General features: G+C 38.6%; 1 protein-coding gene across 1 annotated transcript in view; it reads left to right on the top strand.

Moving 5' to 3' along the window:
• The window catches only part of PHKA2 (phosphorylase kinase regulatory subunit alpha 2), a gene marked incomplete at its 3' end in the record, with an annotated part of 76,003 nt that overhangs the window by 11,054 nt on the left and 47,063 nt on the right, over positions 1–17,886 (top strand). The window contains exons 2-5 of the mRNA XM_080909601.1: positions 12,175–12,333; positions 15,579–15,626; positions 16,641–16,809; positions 17,694–17,776. Coding sequence (XP_080765727.1) covers positions 12,175–12,333; positions 15,579–15,626; positions 16,641–16,809; positions 17,694–17,776 — 459 coding nt within the window. The remainder of the gene's footprint in view (positions 1–12,174; positions 12,334–15,578; positions 15,627–16,640; positions 16,810–17,693; positions 17,777–17,886) is intronic.

Below are 17,886 nucleotides of genomic sequence, written 5' to 3'. Positions count from 1 at the left end.
GGGGCCTGATAGTGGACCATAACTTGGTTGCTGGTAATTCTAGCAATGGTGATAATCTGTCAGTGAGATTATATAAGGTAGAGAGGAGCAAGCATTAGCATAAAACGTAGCATAAGGGCAAATGAGGAATAAATGCCAAGAAAACAAGGGGTTATTAAAGGAACTTAATTGTTCAGTGGGTTGAAGCCTTGAGAGCAGGTCTTTACAGAGTTTTTGTGGAGGGTTTTAACATTGGTCTCAACATCGGATTCATTCACTTAAAAGCAGCATTTTTCCCCCAATATTAAGACAGTTTCCCCATGTTCAGCAGTTATTAGATCTAGTGCTCTCCTGTTTTTGAACATGACCCCAGCAAGAGATTTCATCTGTCACTGGATGGATTCAAGGCTGTCCTTTGTAGATATCATTACCTGATCAAGCTTGTCTCAAAAGTCCCCAGCCAAGTGATGTGTCTGGACAATGGCAGCTGTTACTGCTTCAGCAGATCTAAGGGGGATGGCGAGTCCTGTTCCTGCTAGTAAAGAGATGAATATCTCTCATTTATGTCTGATTTGTAGCAGTATTGCTACCTCCTCTTCCTCATAGAGGAAAACCTGTGAAATAATCACACCAGGGGTGCAAACTCCTGGCAGGGGATGTTTATACAGGGGTTATCTTTTCCTTAAACCAAAGGAAGAAACGGGGTGATGTACAAGTCAAGCTGGTGACAGGCTGATTGGCAGCACTTTGCTGGTCTGTGAGTGTAGGCCTAGAAGATAAGACACAGGCATAGTATAGATTTGGTCAAAAGGGAAAAGTCTTAAAGGTCTGGACAAGTGTCCTGTTTCTTGGATGGAATTATCACAGAAGTACTTGTGGGCACTGCAGCAAGCAGGGGCTGGATGCTAGAGGCACAAAAGAAATGGAGGCATTTGGGTGTGTGGTAAATAGGAGGAAGTCAGCAACGTATTGAATGTATCTCTTGACTCCAGGGTGCTATTGATTTTATTTGTCCCTTTTGTTTCCTGTAGAACAATGTTATGAGGAGTTAATACGGGCTTAGCTGTGAGTACAAGCTGTCGATATATATGAAGGTCAGCAGAGGAGTTGGCATCAAAGGGAGCATAAAGTTTACCCATCATCCCATTTCAACCATTTATTCCAAGGTTCCCCAATGTTTATCAAAATGTGGTTAACATTAAGATCATTAGAGTAGTATATATCTGTAGTGCGGGATGTCGCAGGGACAACCCCCATAGTGATTAACATCCTTAAAATATGATGAGTCAGATTGTCAAAAAGAAAAGCAAGCAAAGGAAGGAAAAGGAGTCAACTAGCCCTCAAGTGGGGAGTAGTCAGGCAAAAGTACTGCTATCCTTTTGAGGAGATACAAACTCTGCATCTTCTGGGTGTTGCCGTTTGGGCACCAATAACACATGAGTTTGGAGTGGCAATATAAGTGATTTCAACTCTGTAGACACTGGAGAATTTTGAGCAGGGTAGCAAAGTCAAGGTTTTAGCTCTGTGACTATTCTTTATGGAGGCTGGATCATAAGGAGCCAGTAGTATAATCAGGGACACCTAATAAAGACCTTTTTTTAGTTTTGAATAGGTAGAAGCCATGCCATATGTAGTGTGTATATGCTAACATTCATCCATGTGACCTCCATCAGAGGAATGTAGACTGTTACACGTTTAGAATGTTGATGTTACCATCAGGCCTACGTATATTCTGCCTTACTGTTGTCAGTCTTGCAATGACGTTGAGCAATTGTGCTGCCTTGTATTGAGCCCCTCTTACTGATTCATCTTGCTTCAATATCATCCAATAAAATTTTACAGTGTCTAGTACAGTGTGTAGACATTGTTGTGTTTGTCAGGAGTTTTTCTCTTGCAGATGACAGAAGCTCACATCAAATAGCCTCATAACACAAATGCGAGTATATTGCTTAAATAATTAAAAATTGCAGGAAGTTGTTCTGGACTCAGGCATGGCTGGATTTAGGAGCTCATGGGATAAATTTTACATTACATGGCTTTGTTTTTTTTTTGGGTTTTTTTTTTTTTTTGTTTGTTTTTTTACTTTGTATGGACTATATTCTCTCATCAGTCTTAGATTAGCTATCTCTGTCACAATGACATATTTGGAAACTTAAAGGTTAAAAGGGGATTATTTGACTCTTGTTTCAGAAATGTCAACCCTATAGTCATGATCCCATTGCTGTGGGCCTATTACAGCATAGTGCATCGTGGTAGGAATCAAGCAGTGGAGCTGATCACCTCATGGCTAGGAATCTAGAAAGAAGGGGAGAGGTGCTCATATCCTAATATCTCCTCCAAGATCTTAACCTCAAGGACCTAACTTTCTGTTCAGTAAGCCTCACCTTCTAAAGGTCCTACCTTCTGACAGTAATGCCCCAGATGATGGTTTTGTTTCTGTGTTTAAAAACCCTAGCAAAAAGCAACTAATGGAGAAACCATTTTATTTTGGGTCATAAAACCAGGTTACAGTCTATGATAGCAGGGAAGTGAGTCAAAGTAGCAAGATCATGAAATACTTAGTCACATCACATCCATGGTAAAGAGAGAGAAAAATAGATGTGAACAAGCTCACTTGTGCTTACTCAATTTCTCTACTCTTACAAACAGCTCAGGAACCCCTGCCTCTGGAGAGATATATCCACAGACTAACCCAATGTAGACAGGCCCTCATTGAAAGTCTCTTCCCAGGTAATTCTAGATTGTGGCAGCTTGGCAAGGATAACCATCACAATTGGGAACCAAGCTTGCCAGTATGAGTCTTCTAATTCTGGAAGCTACTTTGTATGAGGAAGGGAACGGGAGCTGTGGGGAATCTAACCTGGGGCTTTATGCATGCTAAGGAGGTGTTCTACCACTGTGCCCTTCTTCTGTTAATACAACATTAGCTTTGTGGTACTGGCACTCACAGTTTGTTGGTTGCTGTTAAAAGCTAACTGTTTTACATTTAAATTTTCTTATACATAAGTATGAGGGCAGGCTATGTCTCTGGGTCACAGAGTATCTAGCTTCTGGAGTATGGAGGAATTTGAAAGAGAAGGGAGGCTTTGTGTAAAGATTTGTTGGGATCCCGAGGGTGGGAGTATATGTATAAAGGGAGCTGAGTCATTTCAAATGTGGGAGTGATCAGTAATAAAATTAGTTTAGCAGGCTTTATTAAACACAGGAGCCCAGTAAATAACTCCTTGTTGAATTCCAACTAGCTTGGCTTAGTCTTTTGTCCAAGTTCATAAGTGTTCTGTAGTTCCAGTGTTATCTCAGCGATCATATTACAGACCTTTCCTGCCCCTCCCTTCACTCATACCCTCTGAGGAGCAGAGTATGTCACTATTTCAGCATCTCTGTTCTCTTATGTTGTTAAACTCTAGTCCATCCTTGGCTTTTGAGAATCATTTTGGGATTGCTAGTAGCCAGGAAGAATGTAAACATTGTTTCTTAACACAGGTGAAGACTTTATCCTTTGTCTTTACCAGAACAAAAACATAACTGGTGAATATGTTTTAAGAGCATATGTACCAATCTAGGTGTCATGTACCCAGGCTTCTCTGGTTACTCTCTAGCATTGTACCTTGACCCCCCAGTTAAATTTCCTACCTCCTGAGCCTTAGCTTCTGCCTGCAAAGGTACTACTTTACCTGTCTCAACTCCGAGTTGAGCAATATGCTATGTCTTACATGTGAAGCAGGTCCCTACTCACCAACATTTCTTCTTTTAAAGCAAAACTTAATTTTCCCAGTTGAATCATTCCCAAAGGTCATGCTATTCATGTCTGACTGGCTTCTTCAGAGTACTAGGAACTCAGCAGAAAAGCATGCATGCTAATGAAACAATATCTAGTCGGTGGTAAACTAGTGTTAGCTGGGCATATCACAGGTATTTTTGAAAATAGTATCTGCACTTTAAATATTTTTTGGGAAATAATTCTATAAGTCAGTGAAACCAACACATTTATTGTATATTCATTCAGTATCTAAGTAGGCCAGGGTTTGACTAGAGCAGTAAACTTTATCTTTAGGATGCTTATACTCTGGGCTTGAAGTATAAGATTATATGAGATGCTTCTAAACCATTCAATATTCCTCAGTTGAGAATTCTTTGTTAAGATTTGTTCCCCATTTTTAAATAGGGTTATTTGATTCTCTGGAGTCTGAGTTCTTGAGGTATTTGTATATATTGGATACTAGAAGTAGGATTGGCAAAGATCTTTTCAATCTGTTACTTGCCAATTTGTCCTAATGACAGTGTCCTTTGCCTTACAGAAACTCTGCAATTTTATGAGGTCCCATTTGTCGATTCTTGATCTTAGAGCATAATCCATTGGTGTTCTGTTCAGGAAAATTTCCCCAGTACCCATGTGTTCAAGGCTCTTCCACACTTTCTCTTTTATTAGTTTGAGTGTATCTGGTTTTATGTGGAAGTCCTTCATCCACTTGGACTTGAGCTTTATACAGGGCAGTTAGTATGGATCGATTTGCATTCTTCTACATGCTGACCACAAGTTGCACCAGAACCATTTGTTGAAAATGCTATCCTTTTTCCCACTGGATGATTTTACCTCCTTTGTCAAAGCTCAAATGACCATAGGTGTGTGGGTTCATTTCTGGCTCTTCAGTTCTATTCCATAGATCTACCTGCCTGTCTCTGTACTGATGCCATGCAGGTTTTCATCATGATTGAAGTCAGGGATGGTGATTACCCCAGAAGTTCTTTTATTGTTGAGAATACTTTCGCTAACCTGTTCTTTTTTTTTCTTGTTGTTGTTATTCCAAATGAATTTGCAAATTGCTCTTTCTAACTCTATGAAGAATTGAGTTGGAATCTTGATGGGGATTGTATTGAATCTGTAGATTGCTTTTGGGAAAAGTGCTATTTTCACTATATTAATCCTGCCAATCCATGAGCATGGGAGATCTTCCTATTTTATGAGATCTTCTTCAATTTGTTTATTCAGAGACTTGAAGTTCTTGTCATATAGATCTTTCACTTGCTTGATTAGAGTCACACTAAGATATTTTATATTGTTTGGGACTATTGTAAAGGATGGCATTTCCCTAGTTTCTTTCTCTCCCTGTTTATCCTTTGAGTAGAGGAAAGCTACTGATTTGTTTGAGTTAATTGAATATCCAGCCACATTGCTGAAGTTGTGTATCAGCTGTAAAAGTTCTCTGGTGGAATTTTTGGGGTCACTTAAGTAGACTGTAATATCATCTGCAAATAGTGTTATTTTGACTTCTTTCTTTCCAATTTGTATCCCTTTGACATTCTTATGTTGTCTAATTACTCTAAGACTTCCAGTACTATGTTGAATAGGTAGGGGGAGAGTGGGCAGCCTTGTCGAGTCCCTGATTTTAGTAGGATTGCTTCAAGTTTCTCACCGTTTAGTTTGATGTTGGCTATTGGTTTGCTGTATATTGCTTTTATTATGTTTAGGTATGGGCTTGAATTCCTGACCTTTCCAAGACTTTTAACATGAAGGAGTGTTGAATTTGGTCAAATAATTTCTCAGCATCTAGTGAGATGATCATGTGTTTTTTCCTTTGAGTTTGTTTATATGGTGGATTATGTTGATGGATTTCTGTATATTAAACCATCCCTGCATCCCTTGGATGAAGTCTACTTGATCATGACGGATCACCATTTTGAATAGTTCTTAGATTCAGTTTGCAGGAATTTTAATGAGTATTTTTGCATCTATATTCATAATGGAAATTGGTCTGAAGTTTTCTGTCTTTGTCTGGATTAGGTATAAGCCTAATTTTTGCTTCAAAGAATGAGTTGGATTGTGTTCCTTCTGTTTCTATTTTGTGGAATAGTTTGGAGAGTATTGGTATTAGGTCTTCTACGAAGGTCTGATAGAATTCTGCACTAAACCTATCTGATCCTGCACTTTTTTTGGTTGGGAGACTTTTGATGACTGTTTCTATTTCTTTAGGGGTTATGGGACTTCTTAGATGGTTTATCTAATCCTGATATTACTTTGGTGCCTGGTATCTGTCTAGAAAATTGTCCATTTCATCCAGATTTTTCAGTTTTGTTGATATAGGCTTTTGTAGTAGGATCTGATGATTTTGTTTATTATCCTCAGTATCGTTTTTTTTTGTCTCCCTTTTTATTTCTGAACTTGTTAATTTGAATACTCTCTCTGTGCCCTCTGGTTAGTCTGGCTAAAGGTTTATGTTCAACATACTTAGTCATCAGGGAAATGCAAATCAAAACAATTGTGGGTTTTTACCTCACACCAGCCAGAATGGCTAAGATTAAAAACTAGATGACAGCAGATGCTGGCAAGGATGGTGGGAAAGAGGAACACTACTCCACTGTTGGTGGGAATACAAGCTGGTACAACCACTCTGGAAATCAATCTGTTGGTTTCTTAGAAATTGGACATACTAGGGCTGGAGAAATGGCTCAGTGGTTAAGATCACTGACTGCTCTTCCAAAGGTCCTGAATTCAATTCCCAGCAACCACATGGTGGCTCACAACCATCTGTAATGAGATCTGATGCCCTATTCTAGTGTCTAGTGTGTCTGAAGACAGGTACTATATATATATATATATATATATATATATATATATATATATATGTATGTATGTATGTATGTATGTATATATATAATATTATATATAATAAATAAATAAATCTTTTACAAAGGCCAAAAAACTGAAAAATCATTATGTTTAATCTTTACACACCAAGAAAACTTTGACTATTTCCAGGTTACATCTTGTTTTACATGTATTTTATGCTCATTGTAACTAGTAAGATTTTAATGCACACTATCAAACCTTTAAAAAAATCAAGTGCTGACAAAAACGTATTCATATACTTTTATGCAAAAATGCTTTTAAAAATCTGTACATTATCTCTGTTTTTTAAAATAAAGTTGTTCAATTAAAAAAAGAAATGTATATACAGAGAATATGCAATAAAATATACTAATCAATTGAAAAAAACAATAAACAAACAAGAAAATTGGACATAATGCTTGCTACCTGAGGACCCAGCTATACCACTCCTGGGCATATGCCCAAAAGATGTTCCAACATATATCAGGGACACATGATCAACTATGTCCATAGCAGCCTTATTTATAATAGAATAGCCAGAAGCTGGAAAGAACTCAGATGTCCATCAACAGAGGAATAGATACAGAAAGTGTGGTACATTTACATAGTGGAATACTACTCAGCTATTAGAAACAATGACTTCCTGAAATTTGTAGGAAATGGATAGAACTAGAGACTATCATCCTGAGTGAGATAAACCAGTCACAAATATGTTTTCAATTGAAGTCAGTTGCTGGAGGAGAAGCTAAGCACCATTGCTTGACTGCTCCCATCAATGATAACAGCATCCCAACCTCCTCAGATCAGTCAGACCACTGGCACTACAGAATCCTTTTCTAAGGCACATTGCATTGTACAGTGTTCCCGGGTGCTTGTAAGTTTGAAGGGGAGGAGAGATTTAAATTGGTCCTGTATATAAAGGTTTGTTTGAGAGAAGAGAACAAATTTTGTTTGATACATGTAGCTCAGTATTTTTACTAACATATACCATCAGATTAAACATGCTTGTCACTCCAAAAAAAAAAAAAAAAAAAAGGAAAGAAAAGTTGTGTTAATCGTTCCTCATTGAAAAGTGAAGTTAACTAATGGAATAGCAAAGCCAGTGCCCCTCACAGAAGACAGAGAAATAAAATCAGCCTAAGGGTGTCAGTGCAGTACACTTTACACCCACTAAACTGACAAAAGTTGAAAATGTTAAAAAGTTATTTATAGGAAGAATATTTATTTTAAAAATACATATACGTAGAACTTGTCAATAGTCATTATTATCTTTAGAGTTACTTGCAAATATTATACTGAATGTTGAGATACAAAACTAAAATTTGTTATCTTTAACCTGTGAATTCCATCATTCTGAACATCAAGCAAAAGCCAATATTATGACAAGATTTGTGCTCTTCACTCTCTAAATGTTAAATGAAGGCTTAACCCCAAAGTATCTATATACATTAGTGTGTAGTGCCTGTGAGAGGTGTTTCTGATTCAAGGTAACTTATGCCACAATGGTGGATCCTCATTATAGATTTGATCTGGAAAGTAACTTGCAAATCCATGTGTGAAATCTTTAAGAAGCACTGCTTTGTGGCTATCTTTAGATTATTGAGGGATTTCTCCTTCAAGTCCCTTCTCTTTTCTTGTTGTTTTTCTCTGGCTACAAAGTGGAAGTGATGTGTATATGCTGAAACCGTTATCCCCATTAAAAGGGTACTGGGGTGGACACCTCTGGGATGTCATCAAATTGTGATGATGAAGTCTATTTGAATAAAATTCATCACTGTTTAAAAAACAAAAATGCCACTGTTGAAAACATCATTTGCTATACGAACTTTACTGCTGTACTTTTGTAGTGTAATAAAAGCCATGAACTGTAAGTGGATATAATAAGGGTAGACCCCTCGATGCATTTATTGGGTGTATCTACCATAAAGAAGTTGCAGCTCTGAAGTTTGAATTATCTCAGACGATCAGAGGGGAATCTTATGCCAGGTGAGCAATGATCCTATGAGTCCTGTCATTAAAACTGACACCCTCCAAAACAAGGTCTCTGTGTGAGCAAGAAATCCATACCAAAGTGTATGTATATGTATCACTTTATTGTAATATTAATATATGATAGCCAGTTTAGTAGCACAGAAAAAAGAGGAAAAATATATACAGGGTTGTTACATGGACTGGGTTTATCTACTTGGCAGTATGAGCCGTAAGCAGCACACCAAAAACAGAAAGGGAAAAGCTGATATAACCATATGGATATAACTACAAAATTCTATGTTGTTATATGAGGGTTTAGTTATAATGAAATAGTTTTTATTTAACATTAGTTTTTATTGACATTAGACTTTTCATACAATATATTCTAATTATTCTTCCCTCTCCCCCAACTCCTCCCAGGTCCTCCCCACCTACCCACACACCCAAATTTATAGACAACTCTATCACCCACCTCCTTGTAATGTGCATTTGTCTTTGTCTGGCAGATTGATGCCAAATTCCCCTCATATGTGCATACCAGTGTCATACAGAGAGCCCAGACCTCTTAAGAAATGGACCAATTTTGGGTTGTTCACAAAACCCAGTGGGTGGAAATGCAGGTGATATGGGACAGACCATCCCCAAGTAGGGAAAGAATGTAAAGAGAAACCTTCTAGAGCATCTTTACTAAAAAGGACAGCAGAACCTGATGCAACAGAGTATCTACAAGCCTATTGACATCTCAGTTTTTATGAGTCACACTGAATGGAAATTCCCAAATGTTGCGTAATGCATCATGTTTTATAGATTTAAAGCAGTGAGCAAATCAGAAAGTATTCTTTTTGTTGAGTACAGTAAAACCCCAATTTTCCATGGATTCTGTGTCTAGTGTTGAGTGTGAGGATCCCCTAAAACATCTTGCCTGTTTCTCTGTAAACACGTGACACAGACAAGCTAGCCTTAGATGAAGATGAACTGAGGTGGGGATTAATGAAATAGAATAAAACACATGATGTTCAGTTAACAGGACAGCGATGTTTTATAATCTAAACCACACTTGACACTGTGTAAGCTGTCACTCCTTAGACTCAAGGTTATCAGGCACGCCAGGAAGAGGTTGATTTCTGAGGATTTCCTGATGCTCTCCTGTCACAGGCTTACCCAACAGGCCTCAGAATAAATAAAAGTGCATATGATATGCATGTAATGTTGGTAAGTCTAGCAAATAGTGATTCTTTTAGATTCAGTAATCCACTATTGGAATAATGCTTGCACTTTCAGTCATTCAGGACTTGCTGTCATTGACTTTAAAGCTATTGGAGTTGTCAGCTGGAGATCTAGTTTAGGGCATTGAATGTTGTTGCTCCTGCAGATATTATCTGTCAAGTTTTAGATATTTTTATACAAGGTATAAATTGGTTAAAAGAGAAAGCCAAATATTTTAATTTCTTGGGTAGCACTATGAAGCACTGCCAGTGTTTTTTAACCTAATACTTATGCAGTATCCTTTCAAAATTACCCAGTAGAACTTTTCATGAACCTTCCGATAGATGATATAGTATCCTCTGAATAATAGTTGGTGTTTTGTTTTATGCTTCTATCGAACCTCATTCCTCATGTGCATGCAAGACAATGTCCTTCTGAGCTGTCCATTTTGTTTAACTTGTGCCTCTACTTGCACACTGAACTGGCTGGTTTTGTGTGTCAACTTGATATAAGCTATAGTCATCAGAGAAAAAGGAGCCTCAGCTGAGGAAATGCCTCCATGCTGTAAGGCATTTTCTCAATTAGGGCCCAGCCCATTGTGGGTAGTGCCTGGGTTCTACAAGAAAGCAGACTGGGCAAGCCATGTAGAGCAAGCCAGTAAGCAGCACTCTCCGTGGCCTCTCTTCCTGTCTCCAGCATCCAGCCCTACTTGAGTTCTTGTCCTAAATTCATCCATTGATGGACTATGATCTAGATATGTAACTTGAATAAACTTTCCCTTCCCAACTTGTGTTTTGGTCATGGTGTTTTTGTTGAAGCAATAAAAACTCTAGCTGAGACATACACCAATATCAAGCAAAGACCTCATACCTCTAAAGACATAGATCTATTTGGGTGGCTCACAAAGACTAGTGGCTATAAGTACAGAAAATATATTAAGCTGAAAAGTAAGATTTTTAAAAGATGGCAAGGTTCTAATTGTAAAAGTATATTTTATTACATACATATTTCTTTATATGTTTTCAGAAGTCAACTGACTTCATATGACTCATTTCTTAACCATTTTATTTGTGGGCTCTGAGTTTTGTTTTTTTTTTTTATTAGGATTGTCTTTAAAAATATTGGATTGGGAAGACTGCCTGACCTGGCCTCAGTGACTAACCCTCAAGAGTCTTGGAGTTCCAGGGAAGGGGGAGGTTTTTTGTATGTCGGGGGGTGGGGGGGACATCATCTTGGAGATGGGGGTCGGGGAGGAAGGAATGGGATGAGGAAATGTTGGAGGGTGGATTGGGAGGGGGATAATGACTAGACTTTAAAAAAAGATGGAATAATAATAATAACAATAACAATAATAATAATAATGGGTCTGGACATATATCTCAGAATGTTTGCCTAACATGTATGATGCTCCAGGTTCAATGCCTAGCACCCCCAAATGTAAATAGCTTCATTGACATATAATTTAGTTACTATACAATTTGTTTATTTAAAGTACACTACTGGCTTTTAGTATAACCATGGGGTTGTACATCTTTTACCACAATTAACTTTAATCTCCTTTATAAAGAAAAGAGAAAACCAGGCTGGAGAGGTGTCTTAGTGGTTAAGAGCACTTGTTCTTGTAGAAGACCCAGGTTCTGCTCCTAGCACTCACATGATTTAAAACTACTTATAACTCCATTTCTGGGTACTAGGTATACACATACACAGTTGTATATGCATATATGCAGGCAAAATATTCATATATATAACATAACTTTTAAAAGAAAGAGAAATGTTTTATTCATTCATTAGTTGATAGATACTTGTTTCTACTTTTCATCATTTATTAATAATGCTGCTACAAACATTTGTGTATAACTTTTCATGGGAGGGTCCAAACATTTTCTTGACTCTACTGCCTTTGTAGAACACATTAGTGATATCATATCTAATGAAGGTTCCCATAAACCCTTCTGCATAGCATCTTCTCTTCAGATGTATGAAGTGTTTGGATTGCAGACATGGTAGCTGAAGTTCAGACAGGCTTGGTAGCTTTTCTGAACATATAGAGTTAGGAGGTGGATCAGGGCCCTGATCAGTGCTTGAAGCTTGTAATACAAAGATTGGTAAAGACTAGTAGACCTTTTTTGTTTGGTTTTTGTTTGTTTGTTCGTTTGTTTTCTTTTTTGTTTCTTTTTCTCTTTTGTCCATTATGACAGTGTGGTCTGGTCTGAAGGTTTAAAAGAGAATATAAGAATTAGAAAGTTCGTTATTATATGAGTGAAGCATCTGAGATACAAATAAGAGAAACTTAGGTCTCTCAGTGTTCTTTGCTCTTGAGTTCCCCTCTACCTCCATAGGTTAACAGTAATTGTGTGAGAGCTTTATGAAGGATGGTGTTAAACATTTTTGCATCTCTTCTCTAATAGAACCCAGTCACTGGGCTGTTATCAGCCAGCCATGACCAGAAGGATGCCTGGGTACGGGACAACATCTATAGCATATTGGCTGTTTGGGGCCTGGGCATGGCCTACCGCAAGAATGCTGACCGTGATGAGGATAAAGCCAAGGCCTATGAGTTGGAACAGGTAATAGTGAGACACCAGTGTCTTGTCTGCTCAGTACCTTTTCTTGAACTAGAGAATACATGAGCAAATCATTGTATGTGTAGAACAGTTACAGTGCAGGCCCATCCTTCATTTCTGCTACAGAATGCTTTGTGAAGGCATTTGGATGGTTGGAGCCACACATTTACCTTTGTGTTTGAGATAATACAATGATAAAATCACCAATCACATTAAATGGGAAACATCCAAATTTCTACCCCCAACATATTAATATGCCTAGGTAGTTACATTTTTCTTATATATGTATATATTATTATAAATTAATATGATTGTTTATGAAAAGTTGATGCATGGCCATCTACCACATGTACCAACTCCTTCTGTTGGGTACCCAGTGGGGGAAAGAAGAAAGAAAAACAGCTGATGTTTCAGACTAGATGTTTCAAATCATATGCTTTGCACAGTGACAACATTCCAAAGAATATTTATCTAAATGTTGTCACTACTGCTTAAAGCAATTTTGAAATTTTCTTAAACAATGCCTTTCTCTTATGAAATATGATTGGGCAAGAGGGTACCTGGTGGGCCCATGCCAAGGTGTCCCCATGAGAAATTACTCCATGCAACAGATCTGATATAAGGTGATTTAGAGAAAGGGATGGGCCTGAGGATCCAGAGAAAGGGGTAGAGGCACACAACTAGACAGGTAGATAGACCAGCTAGGAGCAGAGCCATGAGGTCAGAAAGGAGGATGGCCACAGAGAAAGGCAGAAAACAGGAGAGACGGAATGGAAAATGGCACTTGGGAACAGAGAGAAGGAGCTGGGGTAGCAAGCAAAGCAGTCCCTTTATATGCCACCTTCACCTGGTGGTGGCAGGTAATGACATAAGCCATTGCTATGTCCCTGGGAGGAGCAGAGCAGAGTCACCTGTAAGCTAACAATTTCTAGTTTGCATCATTCTATGAAATTAGTTTTATTAATTCATATTTACCCTTTAGATTTGAGCCAAATTAGTATGTCATATAGTACAATGAAGGTATTTTATTAAGGTTTCTAAAGTCAGGGGCTGGATGTAACTCAGTGGTAAAATGCTTGTTTGGTATGATTAGAGGCCCTGGGTTCAATTTCTGGTACAGAAAAAATAATTTACAAAATCAGAAATCATGATACCTAATAAGACATTACTGTGGTAAATATTCTACTCTGAGCACAGGAAGTATTTTCAAATGTTTTGAGTAATAGTATTTAGGTATGTGATGAATTTTCTTTGCCACTGCTGGAATGAACCAGTTCAAACTAGATTAGATTATATTAAAGGCCTGATTATTGGGAAGCTGCTCTTTACTCACCTGATGGAGATGGATTGACGCCAGGGAATCGTCATAGGGAAAGGAGGGGCAGAGAAAAGAGAGGGAGCACAGAGCTGGGGAGGGAGGGGAGAGGATGGGAGAGGGGAGAGGAGAGGAGAGGAGAGGAGAGGAGAGGAGAGGAGAGAAGAGAAAAGAGAAGAGAAGAGAAGAGAAGAGAAGAGAAGAGAAGAAAAAGTGGGAGAGAGACAACAATGTCTGGATTATATAGGGAAGAGCCTCTGGGTACAGGGCAGTTCAAGGGTCAAGGCTGTATTCTAGGAAGAGACTAAGGGATGGTGGGAAAATCTGGAGGCCAGGTCTGCTTTGTTATGTAATATATAAACCTCAGTCACTTGTCCCTGGATCTGAATCCAAACAAAAGGAGCACTGAAATATAAAACTATAATCACCTTGTCATGAGAATATTTGCGATTTATCTTTATAAAGATAGAATATAGGGGATGGTAATTGAACTTATAGCCTCACACAAGATAAACACACACTGTACCAACTGAGCATCTTGGTCCTGGAATTTATCTTTACTCCGTATATTCTTGGATAGCATTCTTAGCTACTGGATGATTGGGCCCATGGAAAGTTCTTACAACTCAGTATTGCTTGGCTATAATAACCAGAATGGGCATGAGTGATAAGCAGCATGCAGGAAATTTGACAACTGAGCATAGTCTGTCATTGTGTGATATTACTTCATGCATTTGGGGACATTTAGGGACTCGGATACAGACCCTTAAGTTCTAATATTCTTCGCCTCTGTCATTGTTAGGATTAGAATACCCCTACTCCCACATTTCCACATTTTCCCCACTACAGAGGGTTGGCAATATCACTCCAAGTTGGAAAGCATTGCATTTCTTATCATGGGAAATAGGGGTTTTCTTGTTGTTCGTTTGTTTGGGGGGGAACTCAGTTAACAAGTGTATAAATTGTCTGCACTGTAAGAATTATAACAGTGCCAAGTTTACCTTTTTTTGTCTCAACAGAATTTATAGCAAAAGTTGGAATTATATTTGGGAATCCTAGTACTTCAGAGGAGGAAGGGTCTAAATTGCAGATTTCACTAACCAGGAACTCTCAGGCCCTTTTACTCTGCTGTCCCTTAGAAGGCATGGCATGTGCCCTGATATGCCCATGCCTGTAAGTAGAAACTTTGAGTCCATGATGTCTGATTATCTAGACTCTGTTTTTCTCTGCCCCTCGTCATCACGGAAACTTAAGAAATGTTACCTCATTTCCCTCAGGCTCAGCTTCCTCATCTAGAGACTGAGGTAAAAATACCGCTCAACTCATAAGGCTGGTGCTGGAATCCAAAATAATAGACATTAAGTGTTTTTCATAGTGTCTGGATGTAATGGCTAATTAATGCATTATTATGATTAATAATGATGATGGTGGTGATAGTCACCAGTTGCCATATTATTAATAATCACATCATTAAGAAAAAAACCTTAGGTACCACTTGTATTTTGTAAGAACTTTGCTCGATGGTCCAATAATGGTGTCACAAATGGCTCTTTTGGCAAAACAGCGTTACTTCCGGACAGTTACAGTAGGCTTAATTTGTCCTTAGTATAACAAAAATAAATTACTAAGAAATGTAACATAGAGTTCCATAATTCTAAGTTTATAATAATGACATTTGGGAGGCACTGAATTCCAGAACCCAAAGATGCATCTGATCCAACTCTTTTATTTGAGATAAGTCATTTTACATACTTATTATGTGATGGAGTAAAAGTCTCAGTAATGTGAACAAGGAGAATATTTAAGCAGAGTTGAGATCTATCTTTTGTGGAATATTGCCAGACAACACTGGCTTATTGGCCATGTAGGAGTAATCAGTTTTCTTGAAGCAAGAACCCTAAGCCTTGTTACTGATGCCATCTTATTTCTGCAGAATGTAGTGAAGCTGATGCGCGGTCTTCTCCAGTGTATGATGAGGCAGGTAGGTGAAATGAGACAAGCTTGTACTATAGAACATTAGAGTATACATTTTTAATTGGGATAGCACACATGTTACATTTGGCACTTTCTCGAGAAGAAAACCAGAAATAATTTGCTTACTTTTTAAAATTATCCTCAATTTTATTATGCCATAGAACCATTGTCTCAAAGGATGACTTCTTTCAAAGATTTATGTGTATAGAAGAGAACATATCTTTTTGTAATGAAGAAAAACAATATTAAAACCACTCAGAAAGCCATGCACTACTTCTATCTTCTGTGTGTTTCTACTTGAGACTGGACTTGAGCTTTTCCATAGGCATTATTGGGAATGAGGTAGTGGGCAAAGGCACCCATCACCAAGCATTAAGACCAGAGTTCAGTGCTAAGAACCACATGCTCCACAGAGAGAAACAGCTTCCCCAAGTTGTTCTCTATCTTCATATGTATGCCCACACATACACGTAGACACAAAAAGATAAGTAAATGTAAATCATTTTTTTAAAGTTGACATTATCCTTTACTGATATCTTCAGTGTAGGGAAAATGAAACCGTTCACTGCAGTATTATACATAGAACCTTATACTAGACTCTGCACTGGTTCAGAGATGCGTGTGATACCATCCATCCTTAGCTGGACTATCCAAAGACACTGTGCTCTTTTCTTTAGCATGTTAAGAAAAGTTGAAATTTAAACAGGTTTTTCCCCCTCCCTATGTCCTTGACAGCATACCATGTACCCCTGCTGGGGGTCCATAGACAGGGGTCCCTTTTGACCTCACTCATGCAGTTTTCTAAAAACGTTTGTGGGCTGAGGTATTTCCATTAACTGAGTCGGAAAAATCTCCATCATGGCTCTTGTGTAGTGCTCATTAGCAGCTACTTCCCATCTTCCCAGATCTCAGAAATCCCAGATAAGAGAGGTCTAGCAGCTCCAGTGATTATCCCTAGATATGCCTTCTGACAGCTGTCAACCTGTATACTTGTGTGGAGCCAATTTGCCGTCTTCCTCAGGTGGACAAAGTGGAGAAGTTCAAGCATACTCAGAGTACCAAGGACAGTCTCCATGCCAAGTACAACACTGCCACATGCAGCACTGTGGTGGGTGATGACCAGTGGGGTCACCTCCAGGTGGATGCCACCTCCCTCTTCCTCCTGTTCCTGGCCCAAATGACTGCCTCAGGTGAGCCAGAGCCATTTGAGTGACAAATCAGAAAGTAAAGAGGGAATTGTCTATTGTAATATGATGACAAAATACCATAACTGAGACTGAGAAATTGAAGCAGTATGGAAGTTTATTTTCTCATAACTCTAGAGGCTGGAAAGTCCAAGATCCCATCAACTTCAGCTGTCTGGTAAGAGCTTCCTCCTCTGAAGAAGCAGAAAGCCAAGTCTTCACATGGGAGATGAATTGAGAACTGAATGCTGTGTGAAGCCTCTTTCATAAGGGTCGTAAGACATCTATGGGGGATGACCGTCAGGGCCTAAACTCACATAGGCCCCCACATCTTAGTACCATCACATTAGCAATACTGAATTTCAGAGAGACATATTCAGAGCACATCAAGTAGCATTAGGTTACTACAAATATAGAATTAGTAGTAGATTTGCAGAGGAAAAGCATGCTTCCCCGTGCGCATCTTTGATATGGCAGGAAACACAGGGGACTAGTCTGAGACCCGCAGGCAGAAATTCGCCTTGACCTGGGCATATATACAGTTTTTGCTTTGGCTCACCCAAGGCTGATGCAGATGCCACTGATACTTCTGAGATAAAATCTTTGCTTGTTAGTACCTTTACTGCATAAAGAGAACATGCTCCAGAGGTGCATGCCTCATTCCTTAGGCACACCTGCAGTAGTGGGGCCACCCCCACTCCTTTCCTCCTCCCTGCTTCTCTCTGAGATTACACATGTACTGGAGGACTTACTTCAGAGTTAACTGTTGATGCCCAATAAGGACAGTAAAGATGTGACAAGAAAAGATTTGTTAGCAAAACAATTGTTGGATCTAAGTGGCAACTCTCCTTACAGTATCCCTTCGTAACCTCATTGCTTCTTTTTGTTAGGTTTGCGTATTATTTTCACCCTTGACGAAGTGGCCTTCATACAGAATCTTGTCTTCTACATAGAAGCTGCATATAAAGTTGCCGTAAGTTTCCATGATGAAGATTAGTAATTTTGACCTCAACCCTATTCCTTTTTTTAAGTTTTATTGAGATTATATGATAATTACATCATTTCCTCCATCCCCCCCCTTTT

This window comes from Micromys minutus, assembly GCF_963924665.1.
Source record: "Micromys minutus genome assembly, chromosome: X".
Lineage (NCBI taxonomy): Eukaryota > Metazoa > Chordata > Mammalia > Rodentia > Muridae > Micromys > Micromys minutus.
The sequence above is the reverse complement of the archived record's forward strand: the minus strand, read 5'-3'. Positions and strand labels throughout refer to the sequence as shown.